The sequence below is a fragment of the Ochotona curzoniae genome, unplaced genomic scaffold, assembly GCF_017591425.1.
Source record: "Ochotona curzoniae isolate NIBS_2020 unplaced genomic scaffold, NIBS_Ocur_1.0 contig_1014, whole genome shotgun sequence".
Lineage (NCBI taxonomy): Eukaryota > Metazoa > Chordata > Mammalia > Lagomorpha > Ochotonidae > Ochotona > Ochotona curzoniae.
This window is the reverse complement of record NW_024464920.1, coordinates 2,404,296-2,415,180: the sequence shown is the minus strand read 5'-3', so window position 1 is coordinate 2,415,180 and position 10,885 is coordinate 2,404,296. Positions and strand designations below refer to the sequence as shown.

At 45.6% G+C, this 10,885-nt stretch overlaps 1 protein-coding gene across 1 annotated transcript; it reads right to left on the bottom strand.

The window, feature by feature from the left end:
* On the bottom strand, positions 1-10,330 carry HIGD1C (HIG1 hypoxia inducible domain family member 1C). The gene is made up of 3 exons (XM_040979056.1): positions 10,237-10,330; positions 7,186-7,320; positions 1-284 (listed from the first exon to the last, which is right to left on the bottom strand). Exons 1-3 carry the CDS (start codon positions 10,328-10,330, stop codon positions 220-222), a joined length of 294 nt encoding a protein of 97 aa, XP_040834990.1. The 3' UTR covers positions 1-219.
* Positions 10,331-10,885: the final 555 nt, after the last annotated feature.

The following is a 10,885-nucleotide window of genomic DNA, read 5'->3' as shown; positions in this document are numbered from 1 at the left end:
CTAGAAGATTAAAAGAAAATTAAATCAGAAAGTCATTATCCCAGGATCTGAAAGATACCTACAAAAGATATTTCTGAGTGGACTGAAATTGTTGACTTGCAAATCAACTTCTTAAAAATGCTGAGACTTTTCTTGCCTCTTCAATATCATTTGTCCCACATAGAAAATTCCTTCTGCATGGTGACGTCTGCAGGAGCCTCTTGCTTCCAGCATAGAGCCTTATTTCTTGGACACACTGAAGAACTGAGGTCTCACATAATCCTTATACATAGAACAAAGAACACCTAGGAACAGAAAGATGTGTATCAATACATTGTCTGGAAAACGAATGCTGAATTTCTTCATGGTATAAAAACAACAAAAGCTTTCTCTCTTGATTAGCTTGTATCTTGGATCACACAAGCTATATCATAAATAAAAATGCGAAGATGACTTAATATAACATCAAACTGCGGTGGACATTGTGGCGTAGCGTATAAAGCTACCACCTGCAATGCCAGGCCAGCGTTTCACACGGGAGCTCATGTGAGTCCTGGCTGCTCTGCCTGTGGTCTCTGCAAAGCAGCAGGGGATGGCACAGGTGTTTGGGTCCTTGCACCCACGTTGGAGACCCAGATGTATTCCTGGCTTTGGCCTGGCTGCCGTGGCTACTAAGGGGGTAAGAACCAACGAATAGACTTCTCTCTCTTTTCTTCCTGTGTGTTTGTGCGTTTGTCTCTGTGTGTGTATCCCTACAGCTCTGCCTTTCAAATAAATGTTTTAAAAAATTAGTATCAGTCTGAATTTATGATGCCACTATATTGCCCAGAAATCTGAATTTTAAAATATTTGTGAAATGTTAGTACAGTGGGTCAAGCAGATAATAGAATAAAAACAATGGTCACTGAAATGAAATCTTCTTGCATGTCTGCTTGTATTCAGTACTTGCAGGAAAACCATGGTGGAAGGACTGAATCACTGTTTCTAGGGATTTGTGGTGTAGTGGGAGAATTAGCCGTGGGCTTAGGCCCTTCCGGAAGGGCTTGTGGCCCTGGTGGACAGGAGGTAGCAGAGGAGACCAGCAGAGGAAGACAGGCCAGCTTAGGGAATTCCAGAGATGGCAGCAAATGTTCACACCCAAAGCAACTTAGAGCAGCCACAGGTTTTAAACTACAACTTGTACCTCCTGCTCGCTTCCTGTCTCGTCTCAATAACGCATGAACCAGCTAGCTAGTGTATTATTTGGCATAAATCCTTCGCTTTCTTTTTTGATACTGAGCAGTACTGTTATTCAAGAGTCTGATAAAGGCTCAGCAAGTTGTATTCATGCCTCGCCATGACAGCAAATGGAGGCAGAGTCTGCAGGATGACATGGTGCCTAAAATTCCAGCTGGGTTGTTTTTTCAGAATTGTGGTACTGATGGGAATAACAGTGAGCTTGAGGGAAAGCTCTAGGACACCGGCAAGTCAGACCTTTTACTGTCTCCTGAACCCAGTGATCTCTGACGTGACCCCACCTCCTCTGCATCCTGTTCTCACCAATTGTTCACTGGTCAGCAATAAAATTGTATCTCTTGGTTCCGGTATGGTAGTCTATTGACTAAATCCTTGCCTTGCAACTGCCTGGATCTCATACGGGCACTGGCTCATGTCCCGGCTGCTCCACTTCCCATCCAGCTCCCTGTTTGTGGTCTGGGAGTGCAGTCGAGGACGGCCCAAAGCCTTGGGACTTTGCACCCATGTGGGAGACTGGGAAGAAGCTCCTGGCTCCTGGCTTTAGATTGTCTCAGCTCCGGCCATTGCGGCCTCTTGGGGAGTGAACCAGCAGACGGAAGATCTTTTTTTCTGACTCTACTTCTTTCTGTAGATTTGACTCTCCAATAAAAGAAATCTTGAAAAAATATAAAAAAAAATGTATCTCTCTTCAGAGTGTGAAATCCTTTATATCCGTTACTGTACATGTGGTGTTTTTAGATCCCACAGGTCGATGGTCTCCAGGCTTTAAAAATCGTATAAAAGGTTACACATTCGCCTCAAAATATTTATTTGTATACAAATGATAAAAATACCCTCTGGTCAGTCTTTGTATTATGATACTTTTTTAACAGAGGGTTTCTTTTCACATCCTGAGGCTCTCTTAGTACAGTATCTACAACAATGATAGTTTGGAGACATCTGCACTAGAGAGCTCAGGCTGTATAATACAAAATGAAGAGCTCTGGCTCTGGAGTGGGGTGCCCACAGAATCATGAAGACAACTTCTCTTTCCCAAGCTTTGGCTTCCTTTCACGTGAGCCGGGATAACTTCAAGCGGATTTGTTAGGTTCTTGTGTAACAAGGATTTTAGTTCTGCTACGTTGCTGTTCAGGTGGGTGGGATTTCCTGAGTATTAGCAGCGTCTGCGTTATTCACAAGCCTCTTGTTGGAGCATACCTGATTTTGTGCTGATGGAATCTCAGCTCACATCTGAAGTAGGGACAGTGTTGGGGTGGACAGTCCTATTAAACCTAGGGAATACGAGGCAGTGAGCTGGTCAGTGGTGGTGTTGAATTCTGCTGCAGTACGCCAGGTGATGTCATAGTCGGTACTCAGTGAGATGGCGACACATACAACAGGTGGAGTGGCCTGCAGATCGTCACACTGCACTGAGGAGATCTTAGCTGTTACTGTTGAGTGGCGTGAACACCAGACTTCCCCGCAAGCCTGCTGTTCGTGCCTTCGTTCTCTGTGTTGGTGAAAAGCCAGTCTTTTCAGCAGGTCGCACACACTGGGACCCTGGGAGTGGTCCGTGACCCCCTTCCCTTCCTTCTGCAGCTCTCCGACGGCCTGACGCCCCGGTATTTCTGGGCTCCACCTCTTCTCTAGCTCCACTGACTCTGCCTTCATTCAGAAGGAATCCATGGTCTGCTTGGTTCGTCTGAATTCTCTCTTTTACAAACCAGCTCTGCCTTATTCTTTTTCCTTTACCAGTTTCTCTTTTTAAAATACCGTAGGCGCAGAGCACAGGCTGTGAAAGCGAACAGCTGTAGCCTGAGCACCTGCAGTGAAGGTCAGAAAGTAGAATGGGGCAGGCATCCAGGGAGCTGCAAGCTCTCCTTTCCTGACCAGCCTCTTTCATAGGTAGCCACTGGTTACAGCATAGTTTTGTCCCTTGATCACATGTGTTTTTAGCATAAGCAGTCTTATATTACCAGAGTCCCACATTTCTGTAATGTCGGTGTCCTTCCAGCTGCCACTCCTCTGTTTAAACCTTTCACTGGCTCACCTCATCTTGTCACCTCTCAGCTTACAATCATTGTAAATCTCTTGAGGATTTGCTTGGCGTCATCCAAGCCAAGCCATAGCCAGGGTTCTAATTGCCTTTCTTGCTTAGTTCTGGGTTAGCTCAGCTCAGAAGAGTCATTTTCTATAATGTTTTTACTATGAATTTTTTTTAAGTTTTATTTATTTATTGGAAAATCAGATATACGGAGAGGAGGAGAGACAGAGAGGAAGATCTTTCGTCCGATGATTCACTTCCCAAGTGAGTGCAACGGCCGATACTATGCCGATCCAAAGCCAGGATCCAGGAGCTTCTTCCAGGTATCCCACATGGGTGCAGGGTCCCAAGGCTTTGGGCCGTCCTCGACTGCTTTCCCAGGCCACAAGCAGGGAGCTGGATGGGAAGTGGTTAGAACCGGTGCCCATATGGGATCCCGGCGCGTTCAAGGCGAGGACTTTAGCTGCTAGGCCATGCCGCTGGGCCCTTACCATGAAGTTTTAAGTGGTGGGGTGCCATAGGCTAAGCCATTCCCTGTGTAGCTGACATGCCACATGAACACCAGCTGAGTCTGGAAGCTGCTCTGCTTCCAGGCTGGCTCCCTGCTAACGTGCATGAGAAAGTTGTGAGAGATGGCCCAAGTACTTGTCTCTCACCACCCAAGTGGGAGACCTAGTTGGAGTTTGGTGCTCCTGGCTTTGACCTGGACCAGACCCCAGCCACTGCAGCCATTTGGGGAGAGTGTGGACAAAAGCACTCTCTATCTCTCTGTGTCTTTCAAATAATTAAATAAATCTCTAGGAAATTGAGTTATGCATGTGGCAGATTCTGGGAGCTAGGCGTTCTCAGGTCAAGAGACAAAGGGGCAGTGGTCATAACATTGTTTGCTCTTGGAAGGTTGAGCTTGGTACAGGAACCCGTCGCTTTTCTGCGCTGCACTGTACGTGGTGGCTTAGCTCGCCGTGGTGGGTTAGCAGCCCGGCCCACAGCTCCGTGAGCTCCTTCTGGATCTGTCGCTTCACTGGCTCCTGGTCCAGCTCTGGCTTGGCTTTACAATGTGGGATACCGGGTTCTTCTGGCACAGTTTTCCATCTGTCTGAGCTCCGGCTCATACTTTCAGATTCCAGTGTATCTGTCCTTCCTACCCGCTGACTTGCCGAAATTAGCACCTCGTGGACCGCTAGCCAGCTCCCAAATTGTTTAAAGCCCCCTCTCTGTCATAAGCCACCCCCCTCCACCTTTTTTTTTAAATCACTACTGATAGTTTCCCTTTTCTGTCAATATAGAATTTGGTTTTAAAGGTATTTCCAGAAGAATAGATCCGTGGGCACAGCTTTTCTAAGCGGATCCTGGCTTATCTGCAGTTGGCTGTCTGATCTGATTCAAAGGCACGAATGGCATTTCTTTTCAGTGATGAAGAGGATGCCAGCAGTCCTCCACATGCTTTATTTACCACTGCAAAGCATGTTATTAATTTATTGTGAGTTAATACCTTCCATCAAGTGTTGACAGAAAGCAAAATTTTAGGTGGTCAAGTTTTTACTGCCATAGAACATTTAGCAGTGATAAGGAAGGATATAATTAAGTTGTTCTAACTCTAAACTTCTAGAGAACTTTGGGGGGAGGGAGAGGAATGAGGAGTTCGAGGCATTTAACTCTTAGCTGAAGATCTCAAAGGGAATCTGAAATACTAATATCCTTAACTCAGATCATCAGAAAACTGAGACTTTTGAAGACCATGCATAGTATCGGATTCCTCACCTCAAAAATTTCATATATATATCCAATGAAACATTTTGAAGTTAGAACATTGACTTGGAACGTTAGGACCCTAAAAATTGAAGTGGGAACATATGGAAGGGTTTTAATGATGTAAAATCTTGGCTTCTTTATTTTACCAAAATTTTTTTTTTCTGCCAGGGGAGGCAGTCCTTTCCTCCCCATGAGAATGACTGCAACTTGAACCAAAGGGTAATCCCACCAGACAAAGCTGAAGGCCCAAACTTTCTTGATTGATCCAGTGTTGTCTGGAGACCTTCTGGAATGTCACAGCCAGAGGCAGGGCAATGGAAGATTTCTCCTTGAATCCCTCTCTGTAGCCCTTTTTTGTCTTTGAAAGCCAAGGATGCTACTTAACATCCTGCAGTGCACAGGGCACACCCTAGTACTTGCCCACCTCAGCATGTTATAGTTCTAAGGTTCAGAAATTGCCAGCAAAGTAAATATCAAAAGGATCGGGGATTGGCACATTAGAAGGAGTTTAGATGCCCTGTGTCTACCTGTTTCCCCGAGGATACAAGTAATCCACTTGTGAAGCTACCCTGGCATCTTTCAGGCATTCTATAGTGAGTATGTGCTGTAAGCCGGGAGTGACAGTGACTGCCGAGCTCCCTGACCTCCCTAAACTGAGTCTTGGGGCAGCGTGTGTCCACCATCCAATACCCATCACCTACTCGCAGGCTGATGCCACTCTGCACAGAATGAAGGGAGCTGATGACATTTGGCTAAAGAGGGCCCAGCACAATGGCTCAATGGCTAAATCCTCACCTTGCAAGTGCCAGCATCCCATATGGGCGCTGGTTCTAATCCCGGCAGCTCCACTTCCCATCCAACTCCCTGCTGTGGCCTGGGAAAGCAGTCGAGGACGGCCCAAAGCCTTGGGACCCTGCACCTGCATGAGAAACCTGAAGGATGCTCCTGACTCCTGGCTCAGCTCTGGCTGTTATCAGCATTTGAGGAGTGAACCAGCAGATGGAAGATCATTTCTCTCTCTCTTTCCTCTCTGTAAGATTGTCTTTCCAATTGAAAAATAAATAAATAAAACTAGAAAATGAGGTCCCCTAATACACTGCTTGCTAGAGCTATCTAATTTGGTATCTGACATTTACCTTTGTTATAACTTTAATTGGCCAAGATAATGCTATGCACGTCCTTTGGATTTGACTGTGTAAGTCTGTTTTAATTTGTGGATTAATTGGGAAAAAAAACGAGGCTGCATTCCATGTCAGAATGTGAGTTCAAGTCCTAGCTGCTGCGTTTAGGAAGCAGCTTCCTACTGAAGCACCTGGGAAGCAGTGATGACTTACGGAGTCCTTGGCCTCGTCCAGGATAAACATGATTTCCTAGCTGATGGCTTCAGCCTGGCCTAGCCACGACTGTTGTAGCTATTGCGGAAGTGAACCAGTAGATGCTGATTTCTCTCCAACTCAGCCCTTCTGTTTTGAAACAAATAAGTGAATCTTTTAAAATGTCTTCTTTGTTAAATAGCTGTGTCTGGGGGTGGGTGCTGTGGTGGAACCAGTTAAGCCCCTGCCTCTGGTGCTGGCATCCCAAAAGGGCACCAGTGTGTGTCCTGGCTGCTTCTGGTCCAACTTCCTGCTGGTGTATCTGGAAAAGCAGTAGAGGATGGCCCAACATATGGGCCCCTGCACTCACTGGGAGACCCAGAAGAAGCTCCTGGCTCCTGGTTTCTGCCTGGTCCGGTCCCAGCTATTTTGGCTTTTTGGGGAGTAAGCCAGTGGATGGAAGATCTCTCTCTCCATCTCTCCCTCTGAGACTCTGCCTTTCAAGTAAATAAAATAGATCTTTAAAATAATAATAACTACAGTAACTGATGTTCAAATAGAATGGGAAATAGGATTGCCATTCGTAGCTGACTTATAAATGGAGCTGGGAGCTTTCCATGCTCATTTCACTATGAATATTAACAATCCATGAAGAAAAAAAAAATAATCCATGAGCTCTACTGGTGGTTCTGTCAGCTGAAAAGTCCAAGAATTTAAGCTTATAACAGGACAGTATTCTCAACCAAATGAAGTTTCCTCTTTCTTACCCCTTCCACATTGTACCACCTTGACCCCGTGTCTTCTGTGAGTGAACATCATAAAGTAATGATGATAAAATGAGTTTTGAAAAGGTAAGAGAAAGGTGCTGGGAAGGCGGGTTACCTATAGTCACAGCTCCAACAACAAATCCCTGGGCAGCCACTCTCATGTGAATCAGATGAAGAGACATCTTCTGGTCGCTTCTGTGCCTTAGCTTGTACAGACCGTAGGACACCACGGTCGTGAAGCCCGCCAGGCCTGTGGGTTTCAAAGTGTGAGTTAAATACACTGCAGGCAAGAATTCCCAAGGACTTAGAGATTTAAGGCTGAGCATCCTTTGTTCAAAATGCTAGCGACGAGAGGGCAGAAGTGTTTTTAGAGCTTTGTTTTCGGTGGCTAGAAATAGTGAGATATCTTGTGTAGGGAACCCAAGTCCAGTAAACAAAATCCACTCGTGTTTCAAGCACACCATTTGCATGCAGCCTGCAGATAATTTTGGGCAGTAGTTTGTGTGCCTACACACGATACAATGTCCCAGGGTGGCACTCAGAACATTTTGGATTTGGGATCATTTTGGTGCTTGAATTTTTGGACTAGTCATCCTTGGCCTGAACCAAAGAAAGCTTTACAAAGAACCAAGCAAGCTTTGACCTGCCAGGCTTTCAGATGAACCCGTAATGTAGTTAGTTAGAGTCCATATTTACAGTTTTAACTTTTCCCAGGAAATTGGAGTCGGAACCATCTAGTACAGAAAATGTTCTCATCATCTGTACTTTTTCCTGAGGCGTCCTGGTCGTGCGTGCCTCCAGGCCGCTGCCTGCGGCAGGTGACCCTGTTGGACAGCTCAGCACCTGCAGTTTGTCAGCACCAGGTATTACTCTTCCTGCCATCAAATAAGGGAGATCTAGCAAAGTGACAGATCCTTGTTCTTCAAAACATAATGCTGATCGTGATGGGCAAAGAATCCTGAAGCCTGTTTTTCCAGACCTTTCTGGAAGACTGCCGGAACTATGTGGTGAATGATGTTACAGTGAATCTATGTCCTGCTCTGCAAACTCTGCTTCGGGGAATATATTCCAAGGAAATAAACAAGAGGACAGTCAAGAGTCATGGATACACTAGAAATGAGGAAAAACTAAAAACAGACAGCAAAAAAAAAAAAAAAAAAAAAAAAAGGAAAAAACTCCGAACAGCCCAATAGAATAAAACTGCCAAGGCTGTAAAAGAAAATAATAGGAGAAATAGGAATGCACATATTAAGTTTTCAATGAAATAAAACCAAATAGCCTATCAACATAGATGCTGAATCTATACAATGAATGCACGGAGTTAACAGTAAGGTTAAAAGTTTTAAACAACGAGGGCCTGGCGCAGTAGCCTAGTGGCTAAAGTCCCTGTCTTGTGTGCCAGGATCCCAAATGGTCACTGGTTTGTATCCTGACTGCTCCACTTCCCTTCCAACTCCCTGCTATGGCCTGAGAAAGCAGTCCAGGATGGCCTAAAGCCTTGGGACCCTGCACCTGTGTGGGAGACCTGGAAGAGACTTCTGGCTCCTGGTTTCAGATCGGCTCAGCTCTGGCCTTTGAGGCCACTTAAGGAATGAATCAGAGGATGGAAGATCTTCCTCTCTGTCTCTCTTCCTCTCTGCATATCTGCTTTTCCAATAAAAATAAATAAATCTCAAAAAAGTTTTTAGCAATGTGAATAGATTATAACGATGGAAGGTGCTAAAGATGAAATGTGGTGAGAGACTAACCTTCCAGGGCAGTCCATGTGCGGGGGCAACGCGTGGACGCTGTTAGAGGGATGAGCGCTGCAGAAGCCATCGCGTGATACAGGTCCACGTTTTAATTGCATTTATTCTCCATCAAAAACTGAGCTCTCTTGTCTGGATAAAATCATGGCTCTACTCTTACTCAAATTCGTTTTATTTCCTTTAGAGATTAAAGTCAGAAAATCTTCTGTTTTCCATGCAATGTCTTTGTATGTAATTGAATTGAACGGAAAGACTTTTATCTTTCTACCTTAATGTCCCTAATTGTCTCTCTGTAAACAATTTGATGTCCAACAGGCACACTGAGAAACCTGCTTGTTACAGTGACCTGTTCAGGTAGCATCGGATTTTTAATCTTTGTTTTTCTAGTTAAAATAAAGCCCTATTGAAGCACTTGCTTCCCTTCCCTATGATTGGTATTATAAATCCTCAATCTGATTAAGTGAAACTTCTAAGCAGCGTATTTTATTATAAGGTAAGGTGACATGATGGGTGACATGCCTATTTGGAGGGTTTGGGGAATTAATAGATTCACAAATTCGCATAAGTTTGACATAAGCCAGTTGTCTTAACAATGTACAGAATGACGACCCGGGAGAGACGTGGCTGCGGCGAAGCTTACTCCTCCCTGCACAGACCCGAGAGCTAGTTGAGATCTCAGGTGGTGTCTGTGCTTAGATCTTCCAGCCCACGCACACCCAGCCCGGGTGGGGAGTGGGCATGGAGGCCGAGAGTCCAGATCTAACACTTCTCTCATCCAGGATCACTTTACCAATTACTTCAACAGCTGGAACACATCAGGAGGACGGCAAAAGAATGCCACCAAGTGCAAGCTCTCACGTGTCTGTAGGCCAGGCTTTTGCTCAGAACTCCACTCCGGATGGAGCTTGGGCACTTGGCTTCTGACGCCACAGGACATTGGAACCAAAATCGTCTTAAAAGGCCAGGAAGAAGTTTTAGGACATACAGAATCAGAGACCGTGTATAGAGACTAGAAAATGTGAATCATAACGGAAGCAAGAAACATCTCAAAGCAGCAGACACGGGAGGCGAAAGGTTGGAGGTACTTAGAGCAAAGTGACTCCTCCGTCAGCGTAAGCCACAGGCGGCCGCTGATACCCTGCCTTAGCACAGCCAGCTGATGGGCTGGAACTAATGCTTTTTAGATACACCTGCAGTGAAAAGGATAAAACAGAATAACAGTTGATGCTTCACAAAAGAAGGGCTAATATTTATCAGCGAGTACCATGTGATAGAAACTTCTGAAAGCTCAGCTCAGGCGTAGCAGAGGTTAGCTGCAACTACCTGAAAAATTCAGTCACTTGAAACACTGTGGTCCCGGCAGGTCCTGAGTAAGGCATGGTTGTGATGCTAGTTTCCCAGGCATGACATGTACTTACCCACGGGGACGAAAGGGGAGTCTCTGCATTTCCTCGTCAGCCGGGACAGCTGGCCTTTGTCCTCGTCTGCTGGCCACTGGTTACCTGAAGACATTTTTCTCCTTCTAGTGACAATAGGAAAGCAATATCATTGCAATGAATAAGAAGGATCCGTTCCCACTCCCCCGGCGTGCTGCTGTGATGTGGTCTTCCGTCTTCACTTGCGTGATGGGCCTGTAAGCGGAGCTGGAATGAGCACTCGTCTGTCCTTTGCTTCACGCCTTCCCTTTTCAGGGAGGGCAGAGGAGAACGTAGAAACGGAGGAAGTGATCACCAGAGGCTATAATTTAATGAATATCATCATACTTTCACTGCTCAGCTCTGAGACCACTGGGACCCTCAGGACCTCCTTCACAAACAAAACACGCAATTTCTTTCACAAGGTATCATTTTACAGAATTATAGCGGGCAAAAATGCCTCCCAGTGTGTGGATGATAGTGCCGATTCAGCACAACTGTGCATGGCTTATATACTACGCATCCCCTCCCTGCCAGGTGCTGTCCTGCACAGTGCTGCTAGGCTTCCCGGCCTATCCAGGATGAAGAAGCTTGCAAGAGCAGCCAAAATCCCAACAGATAGATCAGTTCCTCACACGGTTACCGTGACTCA